Source organism: Rana temporaria, chromosome 4 (genome assembly GCF_905171775.1).
Source record: "Rana temporaria chromosome 4, aRanTem1.1, whole genome shotgun sequence".
Classification (NCBI taxonomy): domain Eukaryota; kingdom Metazoa; phylum Chordata; class Amphibia; order Anura; family Ranidae; genus Rana; species Rana temporaria.
In genome coordinates, this window is record NC_053492.1 from 238,280,278 (window position 1) to 238,296,562 (window position 16,285).

The 16,285-nt window shown below is 41.5% G+C and overlaps 1 protein-coding gene across 1 annotated transcript in view; it reads left to right on the forward strand.

Annotated features, from left to right (window-relative positions):
* Positions 1-5,504, forward strand: part of LOC120937082 (cytochrome P450 3A9-like) — a 39,362-nt gene extending 33,858 nt beyond the window's left edge. Inside the window, exons 11-13 of the mRNA XM_040350042.1 lie at positions 1,435-1,661; positions 3,368-3,530; positions 5,323-5,504. Of these exons, the coding sequence (XP_040205976.1) occupies positions 1,435-1,661; positions 3,368-3,530; positions 5,323-5,400 (468 nt within the window). The 3' untranslated portion in view covers positions 5,401-5,504. The remainder of the gene's footprint in view (positions 1-1,434; positions 1,662-3,367; positions 3,531-5,322) is intronic.
* The last annotated feature ends 10,781 nt before the right edge of the window (positions 5,505-16,285 follow it).

The following is a 16,285-nucleotide window of genomic DNA, read 5'->3' on the forward strand; positions in this document are numbered from 1 at the left end:
CCCAAACTTTTAAACCCAAGTTAGCTTTGGAAGCTTTTTTTATTCTCACAGGTCCACTTTAAACTGCTTTCAGAGGCTTTAGAGAGATCTGATTTGCAGATAAACATAACATGTAACTTGTAGCAGAATCAATCTCCATCCAGTCCACTAGATGTTTCCCAATGATTTTCTTTCTTTGGTTATTTTTCTACTAATTCACTTTAGTTTTTTTTGTCCACCTCTGCATCAACACATCAGCAAATAAAGAAAGGTTACTGCAATGGAAAATTCATTTTAGAGAACAAAAATTTTGCATTTCTCAGCTTGAATTTAAAGCATGATATATTGATTTATAATGTAAATAGCATAAATGTACTGCTGCCATGTAAAGTCACCTGTCACATGCACTCTTGCTTAAGAGTACAAGCAGCCATGCCAACACACATTCTACAGGCATGGTTAACCTTTGTCACTATCAGTAAGCCAATGCAAGCGATGATTTGCGACTGGTTCTGGAGTGAGTGGGCTAGATTCAGATAGGTTAGCGGATCTTTAGATCTGATTTACGATCCGCCGGCGCAAGTTTTTGAGGCAAGTGCTGTATTCAGAAAGCACTTGCCTCTAAAGTTGCGGCGGCGTATTGTAAATCCCCCGGCGGAATTCAGATTCCGCGGCTAGGGGGCGTGTAGAATTTAAATCAGGCGCGTCCCCGCGCCGAACGAACTGCGCATGCACTGTCCCCTAAATTTCCCAGCGTGCATTGCTCCAAATGACGTCGCTAGGACGTCATTGGTTTTGACGTGAACGTAAATTTCGTCCATCCGTATTCGCGACCGACTTACGCAAACAACGTAAAAAATTCAAAATTCGACCCGGGAACGACGGCCATACTTAACATAGGATACGCCGCATATAGCAGGGGTAACTATAAGCCGGAAAAAGCCGAACGCAAACGTCATAAAAAAAAAGCGCCGGGCGGTCGTTCGTTTCTGAATCGGCGTAACGCCTCATTTGCATATTGATCGCGTATACAAACGGAAGCGCCACCTAGCGGCCAGCGTGAGATTGCACCCTAAGATCCGACGGTGTAAGTCACTTACACCTGGCGGATCTTAGGGAGATCTATGCGTAACTGATTCTATGAATCAGACGCATAGATCCAACCGACGGAACTCAGAGATACGACGGCGTATCAGGAGATACGCCGTCGTATCTCTATCTGAATCTGGCCCAGTATATGTAGACAGGAAGTGGCTAAAAAGGCTGGATAGGATCAGCAGCACTGAGATGCAAAAAAAGAATACAAAAAAGGTGAAAACAGCATTTATTGACTGTAAAAAATAGCAATTGTTTATGATGCAGAGGGTCTTGGCAAACTAAATGACAGCATTTTGATATATAATAAAGTGTGACTTTTTTTTGCCTGAGTATACTTATTTAATGTCACTCTCTCAGGCCAGCCCCACCTATGATATTCTGATGAAAATGGAATATTTGGATATGGTGATTCAGGAAACTCTCCGAATGTACCCTCCTGCAGGAAGAGTGGAGAGGGTTTCAAAGAAAACTGTTGAAATCAATGGTGTCACCATACCACAAGGAATTGTCTGTATGATCCCAGCATATGTGTTGCATAATAACCCAGAATATTGGCCAGAGCCTGAAGAGTTTCGGCCTGAAAGGTATAGTACAGAAGATACCGGCATACTGTTCATTAATTCCCATCCTTATTGGATCTTACTGACCCATTTTCCTGCTTGAAAATTAAAATTAAGATGTTGATTACAATTTTATTTTATCCTCAAGATAATAGTTATAATAACCATTATACATCTGAGCCAAACGGGCTACCTGAATATACACAGATCATATATGACAATAATGCAAGTAGCTGGGTGCTGTTATTTCCATATGTCACAAAGGCATTTCACTCATTTTGTGGATCTCCCTTTGGACCACACTCTACGGAGGTTAAGTTTTAGTACCACACTTATCAAATATGTTAAACTTCTATACTGTGTAACTCACTGGCAAAGGTCATATTTAATAGTTAGACCTCCACTTATATAGATGCACTTGCAGTTGTGTCAATTGATACTACTATTAATTGCAAGAGCAGTGGAGCCCCTGACAGATACATTGATAATTTCAACAATCGGTGCCTCTGTTTCAATAGCCTCTGGAAAACAATAGAATTAAATGCAAATTAAAGAATTCAATACTTGAGAGATTGAGAGATCCATAGAGGCTCTATTGACTCTTATCGTTTCCTATGGTGAACACGCCAGTTTGACCCTAAACTGGAAGATGTCAAGCTCTTGATATCAGTCCCCAGTGACAACTTTTTAAATAATTATCTGATATTAACCGGCAATCAAAAAGGTGGTCACCCGAAAACCTGCAATGGATTTTATTTACTGAAATAAGAATTTGTTGTTGCCCATATAAAGACAATCAGCTTATTTTTTTAAATTGTAGAAATATCATATGTATGCAAGTAGTTTAGTTCTTAGAATAGATTTCAAACATAAATACAGTAAAACCAAGCATAATTCGTTTCGGTTACATGCTTGTAATCCAAAACAGCGAATTTCCCCATAAGAAATAATGGAAACTCAAATGATTTGTTCCACAACCATTTATTCATAAATACTTCAGTTTATAGTCCATATAAAAAGATTATAGCAATGTGACCAGGTTGTGTTATCATAAAATGTCCATCCACAAATGGAAGCCTTCACAAGGGGATTAGAAGCAAAATCCAGAAGGAGCTACAGAGGATAAAATAGAAGAGAGGCGCCTCTAAGTGTAGCAATATTGGTCTAACTGGATAGCTTTACCCCAGATGCCTGCATACTTAGATGTGCCTCTTTTAACCATCAACCATGCAAGTTTCTAAATATTGTACAATCATTAAATGTAACCATATTTCTACACTTAAAGGCACCTCTCTTCTCTTTTATACTCAGTTGTGACATGACACTACTCTTATATCAAGACATTTCTTGTATATCAAGTCACAATTTATTAAAAAATTTAGCTTGTCTTGCAAAACGCTCTCAAACCAAGTTACTCTCAAACCAAGGTTTTACTGTAGAAGTAATATAGTATAGTATAAAACATAGTAAAGTACCATTTCTCGAATACCTGATCTGATCCAACATTCCAAGCTTTTCTTAAAATATAAGTCACCCACTCTGTTGGTATGGACTATGTACCCAGGAGAAATATATCCCTCTCTTGTCTTGTTTATGTACTTTTGATGTATAACTACCGTAATAAGGTTGTGTGCTTTATTCTTACAAAAGACCCCTTTTTATAGCCTAAAAAAAAAAAAGCCCATAGTAAGTAATCATTAGGCAGTAATATATTATAATTTTTCTTGCAGGTTTAGCAAGGAAAACAGAGAAAGTCATACTCCATACACATTCATTCCCTTTGGAGATGGGCCACGAAACTGCATTGGAATGAGGTTTGCATTGCTAAGCATGAAAGTGGCAACAGCAGCCATCCTTCAGCACTTTACATGTCGACCCTGTGAAGACACGCTGGTGAGTTAACTCTCTGCACTTTTTATAAAGATAGTATTATCCATCTCGCTCTACATGTACAGTACATCTATTTGACAAAAGAGTTAATTTTCCCTATGAAAATGTGCAGAGAGACCTGTGTTCTTTCCCTCCACTCAATTCTCAGATAACACTCAGCTCTGTGCTGTGCGGTATGTGACTTTAAATCCCCTCCCCTTACCTCTTGGAAGCTGAGAAATGCCACCTGTGTACTTTAGAAGGCCATAAAGGAGAAAATGTTGTAGAAAAATGGGTACCATTTATGTAGGAGGATTTAATTTATCACTGTGTATCACCTGAGGCTATTCACTTCAGGCCCTATGTAGGGGTTAATACTTTAAACAACATGTTTCTGATAGGGGCAATATTATAAAAAAAGTGCCTGTTGTAGTGTAAGTTAGGCCCCTTTCACATTGAGGAGTTTTTCAAGCGGTACAGTGCTAAAAATAGCGCTGCTATCCCGCCTGAAAAACTCCTTCACTGCAGACTCAATGTGAAAGCCCGAGGGCTTTCACACTGAGGCGATGTGCTGGTGGGAGACAAAAAAATCTCCTGTCAGCAGCTTTTTTGGAGCGGTGAGAGGAGCGGCATGTATACCGCTCCTTCATCGCTCCTTCCCATTGAAAACAATGGGAAACCGCGGCAATACCGCCCGCAATGCGCCTCTATAAAGGCGCATTGCGGGCGGTATTAACCCTCTATCGGCCGCTAGTGGGGATTAATACCGCACCGCTAGCGGCTGATTCTCGCGGCAATCCCGGCGGTATAGCGCTGCTATTTTTAGCGGCGTTATAACGCCACCGCGGCTCCCGCCCCAGTCTGAAAGGGGCCTTAGTCTGCCACCCATTGGCTGTTCTAAAAAAGGAGCTACACTAATTATTATAAGTCTACATACCATGTGCATTTTTAAACACTGCAGTGCATGTTAGATGTGTTTTGCATGCATATCACATGTATTGACATTCATACTATGGAGGACATATTTTATTGAAAACCACAAAGAATACAACAAGCACTAAAATGTTTACACTAAGAAAACATAGCTGAGGAGGAAAGTACATCAAAATAATAAAGTAAAGCGGAGGTCCACCCTAAAAAAAAAACTTCACATTTGTAGGTTCCTTTTAATCTAAAAAAAAAAAACATTTTGTTAAAATAAAAGTTGTACTTGCCTGAAAATGCCTGTTACAAGGCAAACTTCCTAATCTGCCTAGTTTCTAGTCCGCGGTGGACCTATTTCTCTTCCTGACTTGCCTGGCCTCCTGGGAAATGATGACACTCGTTTCCCAGCATTACTGTGTTGATAAATCGCGTTATTTCCATACAGGAAATGACGCGAATTAAGGCGGATCACAGCACCATCTTAGTTGTCATAACAATGGGGCGGGATGTTCCTCCGTCGCCGCCCGTTGTTATGGCAACTATGAGCGCCGGTTACCCAGCATGCACCTCTCTCAGGAAAACCAGGAAGAGAAATTAACTGGGCTTCACATGCCCATAGCGAACATGAAAACGGACACAAGATCGGTGACAACATATCATGTACATTTTTGAATTGATTACTGAACAGATTGTGAACTATTGATATCTGTTACTGCATATATATTATAATAATGTTGAGATTGTAAAAAAAAATTAAAATTATGGCCGGAACACCGCTTTAAGTTAGAAAATTGCAATTCATTTTACCCAAAAGCCTTTATTATAGAATATAATTTGCTTTCATGGCTTTGTTGGCTATGGTGCTTACAAGTTTGTTTCCTTTTTTGTACAGATCCCAATGGAGTTCAGCACTCAAAGTTTCATGCAGCCCAAGAAACCAATTATTTTGAAATTTGTATCTCGATCTTGAAAAGAGAACGCCCAAATAAAGAATGGGTCCTCTAACTATAGATTTCATATTGCTTTTCTTATGTTCTTAATAAAAACTATAAATAAAATGCAGCTAAACTGAAACACCTAGTGTGTGATATATAATGTGCACAAACTTTATGGAATTACTTTTATGACACTCATTTTTCTGTCACTGCAGCTAGCTTTTCTCAAGTGTTTATCATTTATAAATTCTCGTTTTGCAGTAGTAAGGAGTTTGATAACCTGGAGTATGACAACACATTATTATGTGTAGAGAACACCTTGCAATTCTTAGGAAAAAACAAACCCCTGTAGACAAACTATATTTCTTGCCAGACATTTTTTGGAGAATTATATTCTGTGCATAAATTGTTTTTTCACTATGCCCTTTATCAAGCTGATCTCTAAATAGAGAGGTCTGCCTTCATTGTAACCACCTGATGCAATCACACTGTTGTAATCAGAAAACAGTGGTGTATGCAGCCCTAGATGTGAATAAAATGTTGAAAGTTTCTCAATAATAATAAAACTCCCTTTACAAAGGATGCCTGGAATTTAACATTTATCTTTGCTCTTGCAAGCAATGGGCCAGTCACACCAACAGTGAATAAGATTCCTATGGCATACAGAAGTCCTCCAGAATTGTCATAGTACAAGGAACAACATCCGGATCCCCCTTCCCTGCTCTGATATGTAAGGCCCCTTTCACACTGGGGCAGGAGCCGCGGTGGCGGTATAGCGCCACTAAAAATAGCGGCGCTATACCGTCGGATTTGCCGCAGGATTCGGCCGCTAGTGGTGCGGTATTAACCCCCGCTAGCGGGCCAATAAAGGGTTAATACCGCCCGCAATGCGCCTCTGCAGAGGCGCATTGCAGACGGTATTGCCGCGATTTCACATTGTTTTAAATGGAAAGGAGCGGTGAAGGAGCGGTATACACGCCGCTCCAAAGATGCTTCTGGCAGGAGATTTTTTTCTCTCCCGCCAGCGCATCACCTCAGTGTGAAAGCCCTTAGGCTTTCACATTGAGTACGCAGTGCAGGAGTTTTTCAGGCGTTATAGCAGCGCTATTTTTAGCGCTGTACCACCTGAAAAACTCCTCAGTGTGAAAGGGGTCTAAAGGTGTATTGGCAACTAATGGCAAAATCAGAGCAGCTTGGGTCTGCATCTTATAAATCAAGGATTTAAAAGATTGAAATGTGGATGAAATTTCCTCCTTAACGGACGTAAGGATCTTATGACTTGTCTCTGACTAGGCTATCTACACAAGTGCAGCATAAAGACTTGCACCAGGATGCGCCCAGCTTTGCCTCACGCACCGTATACTTCTTCTTAGGAGCCTGTGTCTGGAGCTTGTACTGGGTTTTGGCCTGCAATTAGAGAGAAAAAAGGAGTAGTTGAGACCTGGACCCCCACTCCTATTGCACACCCATCTTACTAGGGAAAAGAAGGTGCCCTTGGTAACTGACCACCACCAGAGCCCCAGAAGGTAAAGGGAAAGGTGAATCCTCACAGGTTTTGCAAAAGGATAAAAAGGACTCCCCAGGCTTACATGTGTCGAACTGATGCCTGAGGAACCATATCCACTAGGTGAGACATCATTGTGGGATTCATACTGCTCCAGGAGGGGTTACCACCACCACATCCTCTGCTGTGCCTGCACAACTCTGCACCAGATACCCGCAAAATCTTGTTGCCTGCGCCGCTGATGAGGCTGGAATCACACGCTTCTGGCACCCACTGATGACATCACTAGGACCAGAAATTATGCCTTTGCATCTTCTGGGTAAACCAGCCTGTAGCACAGTGGCTCTACCCTTCAGAAAGTCCAGCAGTAGGCTCCTCATCTTGGTCCAGCAGGGAACGTCGAGCCGCCACACAGTGCTAACAGCTGTCTGCTGGATAAGGAGTAATATCCCCAATGGTCACAGCCCTCCCCGGGCACAGAAGACAGTAGATGCACAGCCACCCCCAAGTGCACAATGGAGGTAGCACGCTGGGCCAGAGGAGATACACAAAATAGCCAGAACAGGATAGCTCCAAGTCCCCAGAAGCAACTCCTGAGGCACAGAGCTCCTTAACCAGATTCCTGGAAACATGTTAATCCCCCACCCGGAGGAAACAGTATTACTGAGGTGGAGGCCTGGAGGACCACCTTTTAAAGTTCGAAGGTTAACGTTTTTCCTGTCCTGGTGGTGGGAAGAGCGCTGCATCTCAGGGGCTGTTCTGGTAGACGACTTGAGAAAGTTTCTTTCTTTGAGTAATCAGAGCAGAATCCCTTAACCAAGAACTAGATAGACTGAGACACCAGCGGATGTCCCCTTTATATACACACACAAAGCTTGCAGCAGACCAAAAGTCTCTAAGATCTTTCTTAGGCCCCATACACACGGGAGGATTTATCCGCGGATACGGTCCAGCGGACCGTTTCCGCGGATAAATCCTCTCGAGGATTTCAGCAGATTTTAATGCGATGGAGTGTACTCACCATCGCATTGAAATCCGCGCCAAAATCCTCTGGCGATGACGTGTCGCGCCGTTGCCGCGATTATGACGCGGCGACGTGCGCGACGCTGTCATATAAGGAATTCCACGCATGCGTCGAATCATTACGACGCATGCGGGGGATCCCTTCGGACGGATGGATCCGGTGAGTCTATACAGACCAGCGGATCCATCCGTTGGGATGGATTCCAGCAGATGGATTTGTTTGGCATGTCAGCAAATATCTGATCTGCTGGAATCCATCCCAGGGGAGAAATATCCGCGGATAAAGATCCGCTGGCGTGTACACACCATAGGATCTATCCGCTGAAACCCATTTGCTGGGATTTTTCAGCGGATGGATTCTATCGTGTGTACGGGGCCTTACTGTCTGTACTCACAAATGTACTTGGACAGTTGGTTGCCTCCTTCCAACATCCATGCAACACCTTTTTCCTGTGATACCAGACTAGATCTTCAGACAACAGACCCTCAGTAACCTCTCTGTAACTTCAGCATCCAGGCCCCTCAGCTAGCCCAGCTGAGTCCTTATGAACAGCAAGCACATGGCATGGCTGCCATGGATTGGAGCGGGTCGGATGTCATAGAGGAGCACGGAGCGCCCGTTCAGGTCCGCCAAAAAAACTGGCAGGCGGACTTGAACGGGCCGCCCGTGTGAAATGGGCCCTAAGGCTGGGTTCACACTACTACACTACTTTCATCCTACTTTGCTCTGTGTTCAATGTTTCCCTATGAGAGCGTCTTGTAGCGTCCTACACAAGTCGGTCCGACTTTGAAAATGCTCCCTGTACTACTTTTGGTCCTACATTGATCCTACTTCAGGCCCATTGAATATCATTGAAGTCGGACCAAAGTAGTATCCTGTTCATGAAAGTAGGATGGATGTAGGACCAATGTAGGATAAATGTAGGACCAATGTAGCAGAGCAAAGTAGGATGAAAGTAGTGTAGTAGTGTGAACCCAGCCTAAGGCTGGGTTCACACTACTACACTACTTTCATCCTACTTTGCTCTGCTACATTGGTCCTACACTGATCCTACATTGGTCCTACATTGGTCCTACATTGATCCTACATTGGTCCTACATCCATCCTACTTTCATGAACAGGATACTACTTTGATCCGACTTTGTGATAGTCTGACTTGTTCTTTGACCAATCAAAACAATCCCAGAGTGAGATAAATTCCTTTTACTGCTGCTGTAATCACAAGTCGGATGTCAAAAGTCGGATGGTTAGGACAAGGCTCCTACTTTGATCCTACTTTAATGATATTCAATGGGCTGATGTAGGATCAAAGTAGGACCAAAGTAGTACAGGGAGTAGTTTCAAAGTCGGACCGACTTGTGTCGGACCAGTTAAGACAGCTCTGAGGCTGGGTTCACACTACTACACTACTTTCATCCTACTTTTCTCTGCTACATTGGTCCTACATTTATCCTACATTGGTCCTACATCCATCCTACTTTCATGAACAGGATACTACTTTGGTCCGACTTCAATGATATTCAATGGGCCTGAAGTAGGATCAATGTAGGACCAAAAGTAGTACAGGGAGCATTTTCAAAGTCGGACCGACTTGTGTAGGACGCTACAAGACGCTCTCATAGGGAAACATTGAACACAGAGCAAAGTAGGATCAAAGTAGTGTAGTAGTGTGAACCCAGCCTTATAGGGAAACATTGATTTTCACACGTCATGCTACATGAGCTCCCAATGTAGGACCGTTGTAGGACAAGTGTGAACCCAGCCTTAAGCTTAATACAAATATAAAGAACTGCATAGCTCCCAACTGTCCCTAATTTCGTCCTTGATTTCGAGGGACTGTCCTTGATTTGGAACAAAGTCTTTCTGTCCCTCATTTTGGTCTGATCTATATAGTTGTATCTAAAATTCACTTTTTATCTTTCAAAATGTGTTTCCCCAGTACTAAACCTTTCATCGAATTTCTAAACTGCTAAATTTGTAGATTTCAAAAGAGAGTATAAAGGAATAGTAGTGGTAGAGGAGAGAGGGGTTAGAACCCTTGCCAGCTTTTATTGCTGTCTGTGCCCCAGTTAAGGAGAGTCACCCTCTTTATTTGTTCTATGTACCATTATCATTAAAAGTGAAAGTAAAACAAAATTGATGCCCTGGCTGTAGATGTGTGCTCAATAAAACATGAGTTTGACAAAATACAAAAAAAAACGGCAGAAATCGAAATTCGTGTATCCAAACTGGAAGAGGATCTAAAAAAGGATAATAAAGGATGGCACATATTGAAAAAACAAATAAAAGAGCTACAGGACAGGGCGGTAGATACAGAGAGCCGCCTAAGGAGAAACAATGTGCGTATACTGGGTTTGCCAGAACGAGCGGAGGGAGATAATCCAGTCAAGTTTGCAGGAAAATTATTAACAGAAATATTGAATTTGACGGAAGCATCTACAACGTTTGTGGTGGAGAGGGCACACAGAATTTCTTTTCGCCTCCCTAAACCAGGGGCACCTCCCCGCCCTTTTTTGATACGTTTATTGAACTACAGAGATCGAGATCAAATTCTGTCAACAGCCAGGGAAAGGGCAGATATTAAGTATGAAAATGTTAAGCTACTATTTTTTCCCGATTACCCGATTGAGATTCAGCAGCAAAGAAGAGAATATACAGAAATCCGTAGAAGACTGAGGGAGAAAGGGTTAAAGTACAGTATCTTATACCCTAGTAAACTACGAGTGACGGATGGGGCATGCACCCTTTTTTTTGAAACACCTACCCAAGCGGTGGAGTGGTTAGATACCAAATAGACAGATTGGTGGTAGAGAATGTTTCCCATGATAGGGGGACAGTCGGGACTGACCCAATGTATAAATTTGATATATGAGACTTCTTCTCCGTATAATAATTTTTTTTTTTTTTCTTCTTCTTTTTTTTTTTTTTTTAGGGTGGGGGGGGGAGGAGGGATAGGGGGGAGGGTGAAGGTATAAATTGGAGTGCATAGGATAATATTATATAGTGTTATTTTATTCCCTTAGGGAAGAAGGGAATATGTATTTTGAATGAGTGATTGATCATGAGTATAAATTGATCTATTGGGTATAATTAATTAACAATAAGCACTTGAGCACTTAGGCACTTAAGAACACGTGAGTGATGGGAGGTGGAGAGAAATTGTTTCTCTCTTCCTCCGCTCACTCTGCTATCTGGTTGAGGGTGGAAAGGGGTTTTTTTTTTTTTTTTTGGATAGAAGATATAAGGAATTGCAAAATTATGTTAAAACTAAGCTAAAGTTAAATAAGGAATACACAAACACTAACGGTTCATTTATAGTTATGAAGTAATATAAAGCTATGTAATAAGAGGGAAGAAGAGGTACAACGGGGGATGGGGAGGGGGTTGTGTTTTTTTTTTTTTTTTGGGGGGAGGGTGAAGGTATAAATGGGAATATATAGGATAATATGGTACAATGTTTGTTATTCCCCTAGGGAAGAAGGGGATATGTATGATGAATAAGAGATGGATTATGAGTATTGATTAAGTATATTGGTTATAATTAATTAATAATAAGCACGTGGGCACCTAGGTGTTTAAAAACATGTGAATGATGGGGGGGAGGGAAGCGGAGAGAAATTGTTCTCTCGCTCTCTCTCTCCTTTCGTTCACTCTGCTGTCTGTTTAAGGGTGGAGATGGGGTTAAATTATAATTATTATTATTATTATTATTATTATTATTTTTTTTTTTTTCTTCTTTTGGGGAAGGTCCTAAAATATGGAATAATATAAATACAGGTGTGTAGGTGAAATATGCAGCTGAGTAGAGGAGCCTGCCGCATAAGTGAATGGGAGATAGGTGGTCGTTTTTTCTAGGGATTAGGAAAGAAGGGTGGGTTATGTTAGATACTAGACCTAAAAAAGAGATTATGGTCAGTAAAATAGGGGATAGAAGAAATTCCTCTCCACTCCCATCCGAGAATGGATGGGGGAAGATACAAGAGAGGGGAGTGGGGAGGGGTAGGGCGGGTAGGGTGGGGGAGGGGGAATGAGTGTGAGAGTGAAGAGAGAATGGGGAAGTCAATGGTGTGATTTAGGTACCCAAGAGATACCACCCAGAAGAATGGAGTGGTATAGTGAACAATCGAAGTATAAATCCCTTACATATTCTAGATATCATGCCCGGAAAGGATAATTGTTTTTCGATTTTATCTTGAAATGTTAGAGGATTGAATTCAAAGTTTAAACGTGCATTAATGTTTCAGTATATAAAAAAATATTCTCCCCAACTGATTATACTACAGGAGACACATTTAATGGGGAAAAAATTAATCACACTAAAAAAAGCCTGGCTACAGAAAACATATCACTCTACGTATTCTTCATATGCTAGAGGGGTGTCGATCTTAGTGAATAAATCTTTTACAGGAGAAATAGAAAAGGCTCATATAGATGCAAATGGAAAATATGTTATTCTAGTATATAGGATGGGTAAACAGAGATATGTTATAGCTGCTGTGTATATTCCACCTCCATTCTCGGTGGCAGTACTGAATGAGATAATGGAAAAAATCATGCAGTATATGCCAGCGAGATTGATATTAATAGGAGATTTTAATGCGGTCTTATCACCAGAGTTGGACAGACCAAAACCCCCTAAACAACATTCAACAGAATTATATAACTGGGCTCAGGTAATGGGGGTAACAGAAGTTTGGCGGTGGAGGAATCCAGGAGAAAGGGGATACTCAGGTTTTTCCACTTCCTATAAGACGGCATCTAGAATAGATTTAGCGTTTACTGACTCCACGATGTTAGCAGATATCGTGGAGGCCAAATATCTGCCGAGTGGTCTTTCGGATCATTCTCCTTTATATCTGTCAGTACGTATTCCAACTCCTAAAAATGCGTCTCTGTGGAGATTAACTCCGCAATGGGTGGATCACCCAGAAATAGTAGAGAAAATGGAATCAATAATGATGGAATATTGGGAGAATAACGCAGGATCAGCCTCGGTAGAAACGGTATGGGATGCGTTCAAAGCCTACACACGAGGGCAATATATATCAAATATTTCAACAGTTAACAAAAAACAGAAGGTGAAGGAACAAGAGTTGAAAATACAGATTGAAATACAAAGGGAGAGGTATGGGCAGGATTCCAGCAGCATTAATTTTGATGAAATGATGGCAGCACAGAGAGATCTTCACCTACATATGGAAGAAACAACTAGATTGGAAATGCATAAAAATAGACAGAATATTTTTGAACAGGGAGATAGGGGGGGGCAGATTTCTGGCAAGGCTGGCGCAACAAGAACATCAAGCCACAATTATATCAGAGATTGAGGACTTAAATGGACAGATAGTAAAAGAACCCAAAGAAATATTGGAGGCCTTTAGAGAGTATTATAGTATGCTTTATACCTCCTCTCTCCCGTCTGGCCCCTGCCCAGAGGATATGACGGACCTTTTGGACCAGATAGCCTTGGGGTGGCTGTCAGACGGGGAGAGGAGAGAATTGGTTCGGCCCATTGGGGTGGAAGAGATTATGGAGGTTATACGTACATTTTCGGGAGGAAAGGCACCAGGCCCAGATGGAATTCCTGTAGAATTTTATAAAAGGTATGGAGCATTAATAGCCCCTAAATTAGTAGAAGTATTTACAAGTGGGTTAATGCAAGGAGCCCTGCCAGAATCTATGAGAGAGGCACACATAACACTAATATATAAGGAAACAAAAGATCCAAAGTTATGTTCATCGTATAGGCCAATTGCATTATTAAATATAGATGTAAAAATATTGACAAAAATACTGACACTTAGAGTACAGCACCTGCTTAGAAATATAATAGATTCAGATCAAACAGGATTCATGCCACAAAGGACAACAGATATTAATTTACGTAGGCTTTACACGAACATACATACACATCATATGCATGAGGGATCAAGGACAGTGGCCTCTTTAGATATTGAGAAAGCCTTTGATACGGTGGAATGGCCATTTCTCTGGGAAATACTTAGGAGGATGGGATTTCCTCTAGTATTTATTAAGTGGATTCAAACAATATACGAAAGGCCAATGTCTGCAGTGAAATTAGGGGGAAGATTGTCGTCTTTTTTTCAATTACATAGAGGCACGAGGCAGGGCTGCCCTCTCTCTCCAGCGCTCTTTGCAATTGCAATAGAGCCAGTGGCAGAGGCTCTTAGGACCACACCCAATATTCAGGGACTCCGGGTGGGGGGGCTGGAAGAGAGAGTAGCCCTGTATGCCGACGACATGCTTCTATTTTTGAGAGATGCGGGTCCATCTTTGGAAGGAGCTCTGGAATTGCTGAATGTTTATTCGGTATATACAGGGCTTAAAGTAAACTGGGTTGAAGATTTTCGGAAATTAAATTTAGATCCGGAGGTACAGGAGCTTGGGAGGAAAATAAAGATCTGGGCGACACTGCCTCTGTCTTTACTGGGACGTATAAACCTAGTGAAGATGAAGGTATTGCCTAAATTTTTATATGTCTTCAGAAACTCTCCACAATGGCTCCCAAAAAGTTTTTTTGTAAAACTACATGGAATGCTCTCCGCATTTATATGGGCCAATAAACCAGCTAGAATTAAATTAAGCACACTTATGAGACCGGAAGTGCAGGGGGGATTAGCATTCCCAGACTTCCATAAATATTATACAGCGGCACAGTTAGTGACAGCAGGGAGATGGTTAGACCCGGATGGATACGATTCGGCCACTATGTTGGAAGCAACAGTGGTCCAATCGGTAGAAGCACTACAGGGACTGCTGTATAGGGGTATTAAAACAAGGAGAGATTTGACACCAGCGATGAGAACAACAGTCAAAATATGGAAAGCCGTCATAGGAAGAGAAGGGGGAAAAAAAAATAATTTATCTCCAAATACCCCTCTGTGGAGGAACCCTGAATTACCACATATAGATTTGGTCCAAGACCCGGGAGCATGGACTAAATATGGGGTGAAGAAATTATCACAGTTGATACAGGGAGGAAAGTTTTTATCATATGTGGAAATGAGACAGCTTTGGAATATCCCCGAGAGTTATGAGTTCAGATATAGGCAGCTCAGCCATGCCTTAATAGCCCAGTTCCCAGAGGGGACCCCGCAACTGATGGAATCAGATGTAGAACAAATGGTAAAAAGCGGGAAGAGGACAATCTCAAATTTTTATGGATACTTGATAAACACTACACCTTATGATATAAGCAAACTAAGAGAAAATTGGAAGAGAGAAGCCCCGGGTTTTGAGAACTGGGAGGAAGTATGGAGGTTCCCATTGCAGATACTGGCATCACTCCGAGATAAACTGATACAATATAAAATTATACATAGAAGCCATTATACACCATACAAGTTGTATAGGATTTCACCGACCAACTCGCAGAATTGCTGGAGGTGTGTGGTTGCTCCAGGAGACTTTATGCATATATTCTGGCTTTGTCCAAAAATAGCAGTGTTCTGGAGTGAGATTCTGAGAATGATAGCAAGAGTGACATCTGTAAGGTTGGAACAAGAAGTGGAGATTTGTCTCTTAGGATTAATAGGGGGTAATGTTATTTCAAAAGAAAGGAAAACGCAGATAGGCCTGTTGCTGTTCTATGCCAGGAAAGTAATAGTCCTAAATTGGAAAAAAACAGAGGCTCCTTCAATAGCACATTGGAAAAATCTAGTAAACAGCAATCTGATATTATACAGAGAAACATATTGTAATAGAGGATATGGGGAGAAATATAGTAGAGTATGGGCAAATTGGATAGAGAACCCTATAACAGCATCAGGATAAAGGGGGAAATTGGGAAATTAATCACACCTTTGGGGGAGGAGGGGGAGGGAGAAAGAGAAATGTATGGTATTGGATGGAAGGATATTGTATGGATGCTTTGAAGAAATAGAGGAAGGTCAATGTCAATGCCATTGGAATCTAAGTGAAATATGAATCTAATGTATGTGTACGATTTTATTTTTTGTATGGAAAAAAAAAGAGAAAATTTAAATAAAGAGATTTATAAAAAAAAAAAAAGTGAAAGTAAAAGAAAATCCTCAAATTTGGGGCTGTTCCCAGGAAAGTAATATAGGGGAAATGTTCCAATGGGGACACTAGTTATGGTGATCTGGGAGTCCCCAAGGAATTCCCTTAATTTGCAGGGATTTCCTCTTACTTCCTGTTTGGCTAGGGGACAGGAAGTGAAGGGAAATCTCTGCAATGGGACACAGATGGCAAAAATAAATCTGACAGGGGTTACTACCCTCCCTTGGTCTATCCAAAATGAAAAAAAAAAATCCTTTAGTTCTACTTTAATCATTTTTTTGTAAAAAATCTCCTTAAGGGGGCCTGACAGGGGGTGTGTCCTATGCCTACATATTTTTGGTAACAGGTGTCC